Source organism: Perna viridis, chromosome 14, assembly GCF_037379345.1.
Source record: "Perna viridis isolate PV_CMFRI_1.1 ecotype Kerala chromosome 14, ASM3737934v1, whole genome shotgun sequence".
Taxonomy (NCBI): Eukaryota; Metazoa; Mollusca; class Bivalvia; order Mytilida; family Mytilidae; genus Perna; species Perna viridis.
The window spans coordinates 18,600,813-18,615,525 of NC_142458.1; the positions used below are offsets into that span (position 1 = coordinate 18,600,813).

Genomic DNA, 14,713 nt, shown 5'->3' on the forward strand with positions numbered 1-14,713 from the left:
GGAACCTTTGTGCTCCGCCACAGGAGGCTAAATTGCCCGACCCTACCCATCCCTCCCGTTTTCTTGTGGCAATCAGAATTTGTCAACCTTATTATCCTTGTGTCCCATTCTTTTTTTTTCATTTCATCATCATTTCATGTTCATTTTATCATCCATTTCATGTTCACCGACTGAATATAGCTGAAATGTTGCTGCTCGGTCGTTAAACCCCAACAATCAATCAATCAGAAAACTGGCTACGGCCCTGGTGTAACCCGAACAGCACCAAGAGTGCAGGTGTATCCTTCGTCTATATTGTGACCTGGTATATACTTAAAGTAGTTATGCATGTACCTGATATTATTGTAATTATTCTTTTGTTTTGTTTTGTTTTTTTTTAAACAAGAGTACTGTGACAACATATATATTGCTTTATTGAATAAATACACTAATTTAAACAAATGAACTGTCACAGCTTAATGGACACAAAACAACTACATATAAATGTATCTTTACATGTACATTTGTGTATTAACAAGAACAATTGATATATAACTAGAAATAAACGATAAATAAGTAAGTACAATCCCGAGACATAATTATAAATAAATATGATTTACTCAACATTTCAATGATAGATTTTAGTACCAACCGTTACTTCTAACTAAGATGTTTGTAATACACTGTGCAGCGTCATGAACAATGGTTAAAAACTTCATGTGTATGAAATGTTCATCAAATCTTGGAAAAGTACTAAATGGAATAAAAAAAATGACTGAGTCATTTAACAAAAACAAAAAAAACATATTTCGCTGTATGTTTGTGAAAATAAAGAGCCGTTAGTATATTGCACAAGACAGACAGACATTTACAATACTAGATACCGTTGAAATCGTGCAGCTAATAACAACTTGTACGAATACAAGCAGCACCAAAAGGCAATAAAGTTCATAAAGAAATTCACCAACAACGCCATTCTTCTATGTGAAATATAAATTCAGTAACTGTGCTTCATAATTAAGCGAGTATGTCGACAGCCATCCATGTCTTTTTATCTACCCTCCACCAAGTTATTCAAAATGTTACAAAAACATACTTTATGTATTAAGTGATAGTTCATTTTAAGGATCGGGCAAAGTGGGAACATGCATGTCAAAAATCTACCAGTCTGACAATATAATATATAAAGATGCTTTCCCAATTTCGAAAGACCATTATTTGATTTCTGCATCTCTGGATTTCAATAGAACGTTAAAAAATGAGATTTTTGACAGAGCTATATGCCTTGGAAATGTTTATTTTCAGTATATTTCCGTGAAATTATAACTCATAATAACTTATAATTATACCAAAATGATATGGAGAATCTTGTTTTTCCCTTTTACTCTGATTGTTCAAATATAAAAACTGAACCTTCAAAATGGTGTTTATTATATCATGTTTCACCCATTGCCTGATTCTTACAGAGACTGACACCTAAATCTATCAACGATTATGGTATGCAATCACTCCTGACAAAAAAAAAGTCATTCAAGCTTACAATAAATTCGACTATCATGCAGGAGCGTATCAATTTTGAAGAATCCATGGTAATTTGTCTAGATCCACATTTCCTCCACATAAAATAACACCGAGATTTTTCACTGATGGCGCTATTTTCTGAAATCTTTTTGACATTGCTGCTGCAACCGTGGCCCCTGCTGCACCCTCTATAACCAGCTACAAGTAGATGAACAATATTTCTAATCTGTTCATGGTGCCATACATTTATTACCAGCATGGGGACACATGAAATATCATGGTTACCAGTGTCACTTTTATGGCTTTTGGTCATATTTAACATTCTTATCGACTAAACTATTCAAATCGAATGACATGTTTAGTGTGTGTATGTGGGGTGGAGTGGTGGGTGAGTGTGGATGAGTGTTTTCAAGATGCGACGAAGATACTCTGGGGATAGTTTAGATCTTCTCTCCATTGAATGAAAGACTTTTATATTAAAATTTGAAAGTCGGTTACTGTATATACATGAAACTACAGTCCGTAGAAAAAAACAAAGACCTTCCATTAACATACGACTTGTCAAACCACATATCAAATACTTGTTACCTTCATATGTTGGAAACAGAATCTCATTCCGTTGATTATATCTTCATTATTCTGAAAAGATGATGTTGGAAGAAAAATAGAAAATTACGAACTGGTGCCAGTTATAAATGCTCATAGAAATAATACAATCTCCGTTATTCTGCTAATTAGAATTGCTCTATGTAACACGCAATATTTAGTTGGTATATGAATTACTGAAAGCCATTGACGGCTTCCACCTCCTCCCGCCCCGCCTTTTGGCAATTGTCATTTGAAAAATCGTATGAGAGGGGTCGTGAGAAAAGAAAGCCTGTGAATTAGAGATTCTTTTCTCACTAAAGAGACAAGCACAATCCTATTTTTTGAGATATGTGAGATATCTTTATCTCACCTACGGGTAAGATAAAACACGCGACGTTTATGACGTCCTGTAAATTCAAAGCAATTTTGGCAAGCAGTGTTCTCTGAATTGGTGCACTAATTACAAATTAACTTTAAAAGTGGGGAAAAAGAATCAAACACCGCTATAAAATGCAAAAGAAGGAAATCTCAGACATCCTTTGTTAAGACTTCTGAGCCCCGTCAGAAAACTTTAAATCTTACCTTTGGGTGTCTGAGATTTCTCGGTCTCATCGGTATCAGATTCTTAATATCTTTACTCTGGCGTACATGTAGCTTGAGATCATTGAAATGCATCTAAGCATGTATTAATCAAGGTTCTTTAAAATCATATATCAGTCTTGTATTCAGTGTTCAATGCTCAATTAAAACAATTAGTGAACTACACTTATATGTACCACACAAACGGTGTAGAGAGGTAAGTCTTTACTTTTACTTACCACTGTAATGACGTCCTTTTCCACCAAATCACAAATTATTTTAAACGGCAGATGGCTAAGCTGCTGCAGAATTATACCATCAGCTATAGTGTTCAAGAACTGAGGCGGATTTGGCCACAAACGTTTGCCTAAAATGATTACAGAATTGAAACTACAAGGGGAAACTATTCTCACGTGGTTTTCACATTAATAGCACACAATTTTCACTTGAATCGTGCATTTTTGTGTTGGACGAATTCGAGTATACATATGATTTTGGCGCTTAATGTTAACGTGTATGCCAGTTGAAGTGAATTTCACGTGAAAATTACAAGAATGTAATGTTAATTTCAAGTGAAGCTCGACTCACGCAAGCTTCATGTGAATAGAACTAAAAGTCTTGTCTGTGTGTAAATTTGGGTTAAATTACGAATGATCTCAAAGAATAAACAAAAACAAAAAAACAAAAACAAAACCAAGAAAAAAAAAACAAAAAAATAAAAATAAAAACAAAAACAAAAAAAACAGGAAGTTTGATATTCCAGGGTTTTACGAGACGAGTTGCTTGTTTTTGTAACGGTACTGTGACAGCATTTTACAAGATTGACCCTGATTTCTTAGCTGCACATAGTGAAATCCTTCATGTTCAGTGTCTAAGTATTCAGAAATAAGACATAAATCGAAAGTCAAGTGATACCCCAAAACGTTGTAATAGTGAAAAAAATGGGATGGCAAAATGTTAAGCATGGCCGAAAATTACATTATGGATTTTGCTGAAAATTGAACTTAACCTGTATAATGTGGTACTAAAAGACTGTGCAAAGTTTCAAAATGTGAACGAAATGGTCCGTTCTCTAGTTTTCATCTGGAAACATGAACGGACGGACGGACAAGCAACTTTTCGTAGGGTATCACATAATCCCTTTCTTCTTCATGGGTAGAATGGGGACCAATTTTATCATTCCTAAGGAACAAAAAGCTAGACAATTCAGTGTAAGTGTTCGTAAGAATCAATCAAAATGAGGAAACTCAGAAACATGCAAGTCAAACCTCACAGATCTGACTATAACATATCACTCAGGGATGCTCTCTCTGTTTGAAAAGACCATTATCTGGTCTCTGCATCACTGGCTTTGCCCAGAAATTTTTCAATAGAATGTTAGAAAAATAAGGTTTTTGACAGAGTTATCTGCCCTTGCAATGTTCATTTTCAATGCATTTCAATGAAAGTGTAACTCAATAATCCAGTATGATATCGAGAATCTTGACTGTTTTTTTTTTATTCTGATGGTGAAAATAGTCAAATTGCACTATCAATATGGTGTTTTTTTTCATAGCATTTTCACCGACTGCCTGATTCTTACAGATACTGACAATTAAAACTACAATTAGTGACCTTCATTTCATTTAAAGATCCTGGTCACCTGCCCATCCGGGTCACTGGTTTTCCCTATACCATACATTATTATAAAAGCCAACCTGAACGAATACATTTTTCTGCCATTTTTCCATCCGGTTCAACCATGTAAACTGGAAAACAACGAAATACAGGAATTTTATATATACGATACATATACCTTTTTCAGGTAGTTATATATGAAAACTTTTTTTAAACATTTTTTTTTTTCGTGGAGAAGTTTTTATTGCACATTGACAATATTTGTTTTATATATTCATGCGTTTCGGATATCGTAACCTGAAATCAATGGTCCACAATATACTTAACGACCTCTTTTTTCACCCCCTATTATTATAATAACTTCTTACCAGTTGTATTATGACACATTTTGAAATAAAATTTTATTTGTATAATAGCCTACGTTCATTGCAGTTAATTGCATTTGTTTTTTTTTTCTCTATCTATACAGTTTGTGCATGATAACCCTTTATGCCCACCTTTTATGTCCTTATTTTTACTTTTTGCTGCTATAGCTATGCCAGATATCATGCCTCCACCACTAGCAGATACTATTATAGTATCTAAATTTGGTACTTCCTCTAACAGTTCCAGAGCTATAGTTCCCTATTATATATATAAAAAATCAATGCACATTGATTTGCTCTGCATATGAAGATTTACAATATAGCTGCAATACAAGGTGGGCGGATCCAGACACTTTGAAAAAGAGGGGTTCCAGCCGAGGTTTCTCAAAAAAGGGGAGTGCAAAGACATTATTTGACATTGCTTGTCAATTTTACACATGACAAGGAGTGTGCCAGTCCCTGCACCACCCCTTCTGGATCTGCCAGTGCAAGATAATGAAGAGTATGACGGAAAAATGATTTAATACCTATTAAAAATTGTACAATACAAAACAGATGCCAGACTCCGATCCAGAAGGAGATACATTTAAATGGATAGAGAATAGACAAATGGGTCAAAGACAGAAGTAGATGTTCGACAGCCATGAAATCGGATCCTACGATATGGGACTTGTTAATGATGCTGGATATTTAATATCATTTGGATGCGATTAGCAGTTGCCGAGAAAAGTGTTGCGAAAATAATTTCCCGCCCGCTCAAACAACATTCATCATAATATAACCCAATTTTCACCACGTGAAATTCAGCAAAAAATGTCACTAAATTATTAAGTAAAACCATTTCAGTAGCTGTTCCCCCAACCTTTTAAAAACCTTCTTTACACTGGGACCTTTCCGGCCGCTAACTAAATATCTCGTAATGTTTTCACTGAAGTAAGAATTTTGATTAGTTTCAGTGTTTTGGTAAGCAATCAAAACATACACTTCTGCTGTATGTACCCGTTCCGCCATGACATTGGTATGGTCGGACTTACCTGTCCAGCGATGACATCGGGATGATCGACTTACCTGTCCTATAATGACATCGGGATGGTCGGACTTACCTGTCATATAATGAAATCGGGATGATCGAATTACCTGTTCTACAAGGACATCCGGATGGTCGGACTTACCTGTCCCGCAATGACATCGAGATGTTTGGACTTACCTGTCCTGCAATAACATGGGGATGGTCGGACTTACCTGTGTCGTAATGACATCGGGATGGTCGGACTTATCTGTCCTACAAGGACATCAGGATGGCCGGACTTACCTGTCCCGCAATGACATCGGGATGGTCGGACTCACCTGTCCTACAAGGACGTCGGGATGGTCGGATATACCTGTCCTGCAATGGCATCAGGATGGCTGGACTTACCTGTTCTGCAATGACATCGGGAAGGTCAGACTTACCTGTCCTACAAGGACATCGGGATGGTCGGACTTACCTGTCCCGCAATGACATCGGGATGGTCGGAGGATGGAATAAATTCGTACCCTCGTTCTTGGACAACTTGATCACATGTATTTGACCTGTGATTGTATTAATAAAAAAATATCTTTTGTACATGTTGTTAAATCGAGCTTATGTTTGTATGTCTTTAAAACGGAACATACAAATGATATGTAAATCAACATTCGCATATACACTTGAATAATTCTTAACGATCACTTCTGGCACAGCTACAGGGTAAGAAGTGGTATACTTCCGTTACGAGTAGAGTATGGTAGAACCGGTCAAAGGAACTTCGTGATATTTTTTGTTTGGATCAACTAAGCTTAATGTCAATTAGAGAAAACCAGAGATTTTTTAACTCTAAATTATATTTTTGCTCAAATTTTTCAAATAAAAATTTTCTGAAAAAAAAAAACCAACAAAAAATTTTGAATGTGACTTAAACGTGTTTAATATACACTGTATGTATTACATGGCATTGATAGAATTTACACATGTCATTATAATAAATAATCTACTTACTTACTTACTTAAACAGCATTTATTTTTAAATGTTAAAGTAAAATTTAAGAACCTTACATTTTTTCAATGCTTACAAGTCACTTCAGTATTATTTAAGCTTCACGCTTCACACAATTATCATAAATGTTATAACGTTAAAATTGGGTTAAAAATGTGGGTGAGGGAGTACCTGCGATTCCACAACCTGAATAATCAGGTACAAAAAAGAATAATAAAGTTCACTATCTAGCCTTCAACACGGGTTACGTCTCGATCGCACTAACTAATAAGGTCTAAAGTGTCAGTTTTTTGTAAGAATCAGGCAAAATAGGAAAAATCAGAAACATGCACGTCAAAAACCCACCAATATGACAATATTATTACACTCAAGAGCGCTTTCTCTGTTTGAAAGGATCATTCTCTGATTTCTGCATCTCTGCATTTCCCAGAAAGTTTTCAATAGAATGTTTGAAATCTGAGGTGACTGACACAGTTATCTGCCCTTGAAAAGTTCATTTCAGTGCATTTAAATGAAATTTTAACTTAGAGCACCAACATGACATGGATTTTCTTATCTTTTCCCATTAATTCTGATGGTGCAAATAGTCAAATTAAACTTTCAAAATGGTGGGTTTTTCATACCATGTTTCACCCACTGCCTGATTCTTACAGAGATTCGCACTTAAAACACCTAACCTGTATAGTAATTATGATAATCACAACTGATAGAAGCTCGGTAGTAGTGTGTTCATACATGTACCTTGCAGTTGGGTTGGGTTCACAAAAAATTAATTCAGCACCCAAGTCTTTAATGGCTTCCGCTTTGACTCTAGGAGCGGTTCTTGGTACAACAACACAACAATCCAAGCCTGATATTTTGGCTGCCCATGCTACCGCTTGGCCGTGGTTACCGCTACTGTGAGTCACCTGCAAGATACAAGTACATGTATGAGTAGACATACGTCTGAATAAAAATCTAGAAAAGCGAAATTGGAATGAACGAAACAACACTTCACCTTGAAAGAGTAACCAAGGAAACCAAGACATGAGTAAAATAAAAAAAAAATACCAAGGATACAGACTATACAAAACAAAAACAAACACAAAACAAAACAAAAACAAACAAACGAACACAATAAAGGACCTGAAATAACCAAAATAACACGTCCAAAGAAACGAAAATAAAAGAGCTACTCGGACTCCACTAAAACTGGAAGCATAAATCAGATGAACTGGTAGGGTGAACATCCTCTGCTACTCTGAATACATCCACCGAGTTACAAAAAAAACAATGTACATGTACGTTCGGGGTGGACAGAAGTAGAAAGGAAAATCGGTTGTCATAGTACTTGTGGATTCACAATAATAATTCTCGAGTTCATGTTGACAACCATAAAACTTCAGTAGTAAATCATGTAACAACATACATGTAAGCCTTTTCCAGATGTTTAAGTGTAAGAAGTTTAGCATAGTAAAAAAAGTAGGTTCGATAAGCATTGGCATAACGTATGAGTTGTGATATAAAATACGCCATACGCAGGTGCTGAAGAAATTTTGACACAGATGAAAGGGAAGTCGATAATACGAAATGAGAAATAAAAAAAAGTCGTTATTCATAACTGAACCTCTCTATTTTCGAACTTGCACGTGTGCAGTTTAATCATAAAAAAAGTTTTGTTGAATTTCCGAAAGTATTTACTTGGATTTAAGTTATATCCATTACAGGTTTATTTGTTGCCTTTCACCATACTCGTTCTTTGTTCCATAGTATTTATAAACCATTCCTGAAAAACGGTACCATATGAAGAGTCATTGTGAATCTAAAGTTTTCAGTTAAATCAAATAAATAAATCAAACGCGATGCAAAAGTTCTTTAAACCGTAAAATCCAGTTATCTGCTTTATATCTCCTGTCTATTTTATTTGGAGTAAAGACATAAGAATGCAAAAATACATTACCACGCCTTTGATGTCATTCTTTCTTTCTTTCAGTAGAAGTATCTGTAAATAATGATAATAATTAAAACAATTTAAAAAATATCAATTAACAGTATCTGTATGAAGTTAAAGGTGTATAAATCTCAAATAAAAAGTCACAACCATGTCATATTTTAGATTGAAAGAAAAATTGAAATAATTTTAAAAACACATTTCTGATTCGATTAAAGTGTCTGGATAAAAGGTGTACAAATCAAGAAATTGGCAAAATTAAGTGCAGGCAAAAGCTTTTTTGCCTAACGGCAGCTACGCGACTGATCATGACAAAATGTGATTCATGGGTAAAAAGCCAACACATTTTTATTTTTTATATTTTGTTTAAATTGCTGTGACGGTAGTAAACAGAAATTAACATTTGATTTTTCATATATCACGTGGTCTTACAAATTGTAGGAGATAAAGATAGTTAGAATGCACTGTAGAATTCAAAATTAACGGAGATAACTCTATAAATGACATTAAAATATAACAGAAACTGTTGGGTTTTAAATGTGGATTATATCCTAAGAGCAGACAGATTGGAATGAACGATTGTACATTTCATCATATAGGCCTATGAAGTAAATAACAAAAATAAAAATGTGCAGCCTTTTTTGTGGTGTATCACATATTACAGATTTTGCATGATTCTTACGAAGACTGCTACTTAAGTAGGTGCATAAATAATTCATACATCCTAAACAGCACCCTAGTGTAATAAACCCAAGATTCTATAGTAAATGCCAGAACGAAACACATTTACATATGCGTTCAGAATTTGAATATTTACACTTTTCTGACAAGTTACATTTGTATACTCGAACAACAACTAAAGTAGAAACGTTCTCATGAAAAAAAATTAGTGTATTCTAAGATAAGGCCTGGCGCTAATTCATAGATGGGCTGACCCGGTGTCCCCCTTTAAAGTGAATAAAAAATAAAAAGGTTTTGCAGGAAATATGAAAATCGAGACCAAATGCATTAGTAATGTTGACATGGTTAATTTTACTCTTCTTGTTGTGGGTAAAATACCGACAGAAAATGTCTTACTTTAGGATATGGCATTCATATCATATAATTTTTGTTAAATTTTCATTCAGTGTAAATGAAGTTCTGACAGTGCAAAAGATGACCAGCTACATTTATCTTTCCCTACGTCTTTTCTTGTATACGAATTTTATTAACTTCCAAGTGACAAAATGTTATGCTGCAACAAATCAGTAGGTGTTAAATGAATCACTTCACAAGTCTGTGTTACTGTTACCAAAGAGCTGTGCGTAAAATCCATTTCTACTGTTGAAATGGTTAATTTCACTTTTCTTAGATTTAGTATTTCAATAGAAGTGTAATTCCTAAAGCATGGAAACAATATGTTTGTCTTCAACTAAATGTTAAAAAGGAAGGGACATTGTAATATAATCGTGATGCTGTGTACTGGTTTGTGTGGAACCTGGGAAGCCTGAGTAATGGCTGGTGGTTATTAGGTTGATGTGATGCCCTCGACCACACCACTGGTGACAATGGACATACAGTGACTGATAATTAGTCGGTGCCTGCTAACATACCCTCCCTGATGCTTACTGGCGATGCTTTGACTGTGTGTATCGCGAAGAATATGAATTCAGCGTGGAATACTTATATTATAGATGGACAGTATTCATACCTGATCCAATCTCCCTTACCAAAAAATACACACAAAGACAAATTACAAAGTTAATTAGCATGACAACATGAGATTATAACAGATTAGCACCATGGATTAAACACACTTAGAGTTTATTGTCAATAATTAGAAAATAGTCTCAAATGTGTCACTCTGTGTCTAAATCGAAATTAAAGTACCTACTTAGCGTAATGCTAATATTATTGAACCTAAGTTTAGTAAATTACTAAAATATAATTTATCTTTTCCCCAATGTCGTAAAAAGACAAATGGTAATTGGAAAAAATTATCAATATGAAAAGCCGTATCTGAACAGTACTTTCAACACCTTACGATATTAGAAACAAAATCAATTTCTGACCTGGTATGAAAATCAGTTTAACAATTAGAGATATTTATGAATTCATTCATCATGAAAAATTAACTCAATACTCAGTACTGAAAAACAGGCGCAATACCGAAAAAAAACTGGCTCAATACCGAAAAAAACTGGCTCAATAAAAAAAAAGCTCAACACGGGAAAAACAAACTCAATACGAAAAAAATAAAAAAAACAGACTCAAAACGGGAATACAAGCTCTTGAAAAAAAAAAAAACAACTCAATAGTGAAACACGGCTTAATACTAAAAAAAACAAGTTCAATACAAAGAAAAACACAATGACTGCTCAGTACTAAAATATCCAAGCTCAATACGGAAAAAACCCCCCCAAAAAAAACAACAACAACAACAACAACAAACAAAACACTGCTCAATACTGAAAAAACAGGCTCAATACGGTAGAATAGGCTCAATACCGAAATCGTCTAAAAATGAAATCCTATCAAGATTTATATTTTCTCTATTCATATAATAACGGTGTGATAGAGTTGTTTTTATTTCACATTGGCTAAGTATACTGTCCTTATACAAGCCATTATACGGGATTTCGGCGTTGTCTCCTAATACAACTATCCTAGACCAAATACGAAATGCTTCGGGCACATCACGGGAATTGAAATAAAAGCCATTCTATAACAACCCTACATTATATTTCTCAATACAAATTCGTACAATTCAGATCGGCTATTCTCCAACTTTTAATAAATAAATAAATAAATAAATAAATAAGATCAAATAAATATAAGTCTCACGATCGTGACGATTTAATTCCTAAACCGAAGCAAGATAGGGACGAATATCTTCCGTGAACTATTTCTGTGCTGGAAAAAGTATGCAATTTGTATACAACCTGAGTATCATGAACCAAATACACAAGTGCCAGTATGCAATACATGGACATTAAGTTATTAAACATTCGCGTTCGCATTCACTTTATATTTGAAATACATATATCTTCTACCAAAGAAGAAGCAAAACGTTAATTTAAGGAAATGTCCTATTCTAAGCTAATATCGTGGTAGTAAATAAAACTCAGGCAGAATTGCCAAGCGTGTACACACCTAACCCATCTAGTAGGGCTAAATTTCAGAATGATGTTCTTTCAAAAGTTAAATATATATTTCAAGGATTAAACAAATTTGAAGTATTTGATATAAAACGAAATAAATTTAAAATAATAACTTACACAATTCAGGGCTCCCCTGACCTTAAACGAACCAGTTGCTTGAAGATTTTCAGCTTTGAAAAATACAGTCCATTTAGTCAGTTCGTTGAATTTCTCGCTCGTAAAAGTCTTCGTTTTATGAATGTACGATTTTATTCTCTTCCTCGCTGCAACAATATCTTCCAATGTAACTCCGTGGTCCATTTTTGCGAGAATTGCTTTGAATCAAAACGTACAGTTTAATTAATTAAAGACAGTTAAGGTTCACCTAAGTGAATAATATACGTTATGAAAAAACACATATGCCTTATATTATTTTAATACGTAAGCAAAGATTAGTTCAGGCATGTAGTGTTTTTTAAAAGTTGGGGATCATCTGCGTAATCATTTTTTCAATGAAAGCATTAGCACTAGATCACATAAAAGAAACTGGAATATTTAAAGAAAACAAGAGAAAAGATTGAACTTATGAGTCAGAAACAAAAGACTTTTTGAAATGACAATATAAAAAATAAAATTAAAATAATGAATTAATAAGGAGGAAACGCAACACTGAATATCGGCCAAAATTTTGTTAAAAAATCCGAAGCGTCAGCAGTGGTGGGGATGATTCGTCAAAATCCCAAAACATGGCCTAAATGTGAACACATAAAACACAGACGATCTACATACATAATGTAGCAAACATAATAAAAAAGATTACACAAAAAACTGAAGATAAGGCAAACAAGACGTCACACGAAAAACAAAAACACTAGCAATGTGAACTCCCACAAAAGACCTGGAGTAACATCAGGTGCCTCGGAGGGTAAGCATGTCCTGCTCCCAAATCGGCACCCGCCATATTGCAAGTGAGTATAACCCGGTACTCTAGCTTTAACGACCTTTAATCTATGAAATATTGAGTTAGTTTGTAATATTGAAAACGAACTCTTGATCATTTTAAGTGACGACCTTTAATCTAGGTTCAGCATATCACAGCCCAGTATCTTTTGTGTAAGCCGCTCAGCCCCCTCCCCCCAAAAATCCCAGTATTCAGAGGAACCCGGACATTGGTTATTATATTAAAAGAGTAAACTCCATTCGCTCATATACTTGCATGTACATTGTACGTATAGCAATAATATCTCAACTAGTACTTTTACTTTACACACTAACTCTGTTCATAGTTCTGTTCCTTCGGAACTATTTTAGCAGGATAATGCTACACTGGTATTCGCATTTTAATAATGAATTTTTAATTTATACTGTACATACATGTGTTCATAGTACTTATTTGTTCAAGCTGAAAATGTTATTATAAGGAAGACATGGAAGTCATGTTTCAAATGTGGTGGCGAAAATATATATGAAAGTTACGCATTTATTCGACAAAACTATTACGATTAAAATGTATTGAAAAGAAAGAAAATGTATATGGTGAACAGTAAACATTCCAATATTAACACTTTTTTCCCCGATACTCGCTGCCCTGTTTATTCACTCTTATGAAGCTAACTTATCAAAAGAAAGAACATTGTTTTGATACTCAGATCCTTTGATCTCAGTTTCGTTTCCGCTATACAAATGTATGGATATCGTAGTTTTTCTTTCCTCTTTCGTCTACCCCAGACGTGACATTTTATTAACAACTCTGTGTGTGCTTTTAGAGACGTAGAGGATTCTTTTCATTCGTGTGTACCCGGTCCATGCTTTCAGTTTTTAGTGGAGGCCAGCTTGTTCATTCACGTTGGTTCTTTGTTCGTGTTGTTCCGTTACTTCTAGTACTTTATTGTGTGTGTATGTGTCTTGTGTTTATCCTTTGAATATATACTTTATTAAGCCTCAAATCTTGGTTCCCTTGAATACTCATAATTCCGAAAGGTTTACGTCAGTTATCATTTGGAACATTAAGAAGTTACGTTTAAAATATGTCGAAACAAAGTTCATGAAATAGACACGCATTTGTCCCAATAAACTATTGCGGGTAGTATATAAATACTTCATTGTCATAAATGTCAAGTTTTTCCGTCTCATTACCTTAGAGTAATGTAAGGATTTCCACACTTGAATGTTTTTAATGAATATATATGTCGTGATAAACATTGACATAGTTTTATCAAACCTTTTGTCCAACAATTCTAAACAAAATCACACTTGGTCGAATTTTTAAACACAAATTGAAACATTAACCAGGGCATATGTACCTTTACCAAAATTACCGTTTACACATTACAATTGAGTCTAAAAAATTCTTGTGTTAGTGATGGGATTGTTTCTAAAACCACAGCATGTATAATGATATTGCACTGGCAGATCTGTATGAAAGAAATGCAATACTATAAAAGCAAGTTAGAAAAGCGAATTTGTACAACTGCTCAGTGGCCTAGTTAGGTACTGTAGTCATAACTGGAACAGCAGTGTTATTATTCCGAGGATTTTTTTTTTTTGATACGATTTTATTTTCATTTATTTATCTAATAATCATTTGGAATTTATTGGCTGTGTAGAAATGTATTAAGCTTTACTAGAAGAAAGTGTCACAGATGAGACTTCGCACATAGCAACTTAGCGATGCGCTGTAAACAAAGACTAAATGGCCGTATATGAATGTTTTAACGATATTTAAATATTACTATTTAGTATCAATGTTCAAAAGTTTTGACTGGGAAACAGAAAAATCAAGGCCTTGAGGAGTAATTAGTTAAAATGTTACACTTAATTTACAACTGAAAATAAAAACTGACGTAAAAAAAAATGATGTCTGGTTGGCTTCAACATTGTGTGCTTAGGGTGATATATTTGTACACTTCATGTTTTGAAAGTCGTAACGTCTCTCTTTGAGTTTACTTGATTGAAAACAATCTTCTGCGCGTTTGCCATTTCAAAGGTGTGACACATCTG

At 34.2% G+C, this 14,713-nt stretch overlaps 1 protein-coding gene across 1 annotated transcript; it reads right to left on the reverse strand.

The window, feature by feature from the left end:
• Positions 1-1,230: 1,230 nt before the first annotated feature.
• LOC148598490 (serine racemase-like) lies at positions 1,231-12,036 on the reverse strand. Its single transcript, XM_088561159.1, has 9 exons — positions 11,852-12,036; positions 8,604-8,645; positions 7,406-7,572; positions 6,137-6,221; positions 4,782-4,908; positions 4,365-4,415; positions 2,907-3,034; positions 2,089-2,139; positions 1,231-1,698 (listed from the first exon to the last, which is right to left on the reverse strand). The coding sequence occupies exons 1-9, from the start codon at positions 12,032-12,034 to the stop codon at positions 1,549-1,551; spliced, it is 984 nt and encodes a 327-aa protein (XP_088417285.1). The 5' UTR covers positions 12,035-12,036; the 3' UTR covers positions 1,231-1,548.
• Positions 12,037-14,713: the final 2,677 nt, after the last annotated feature.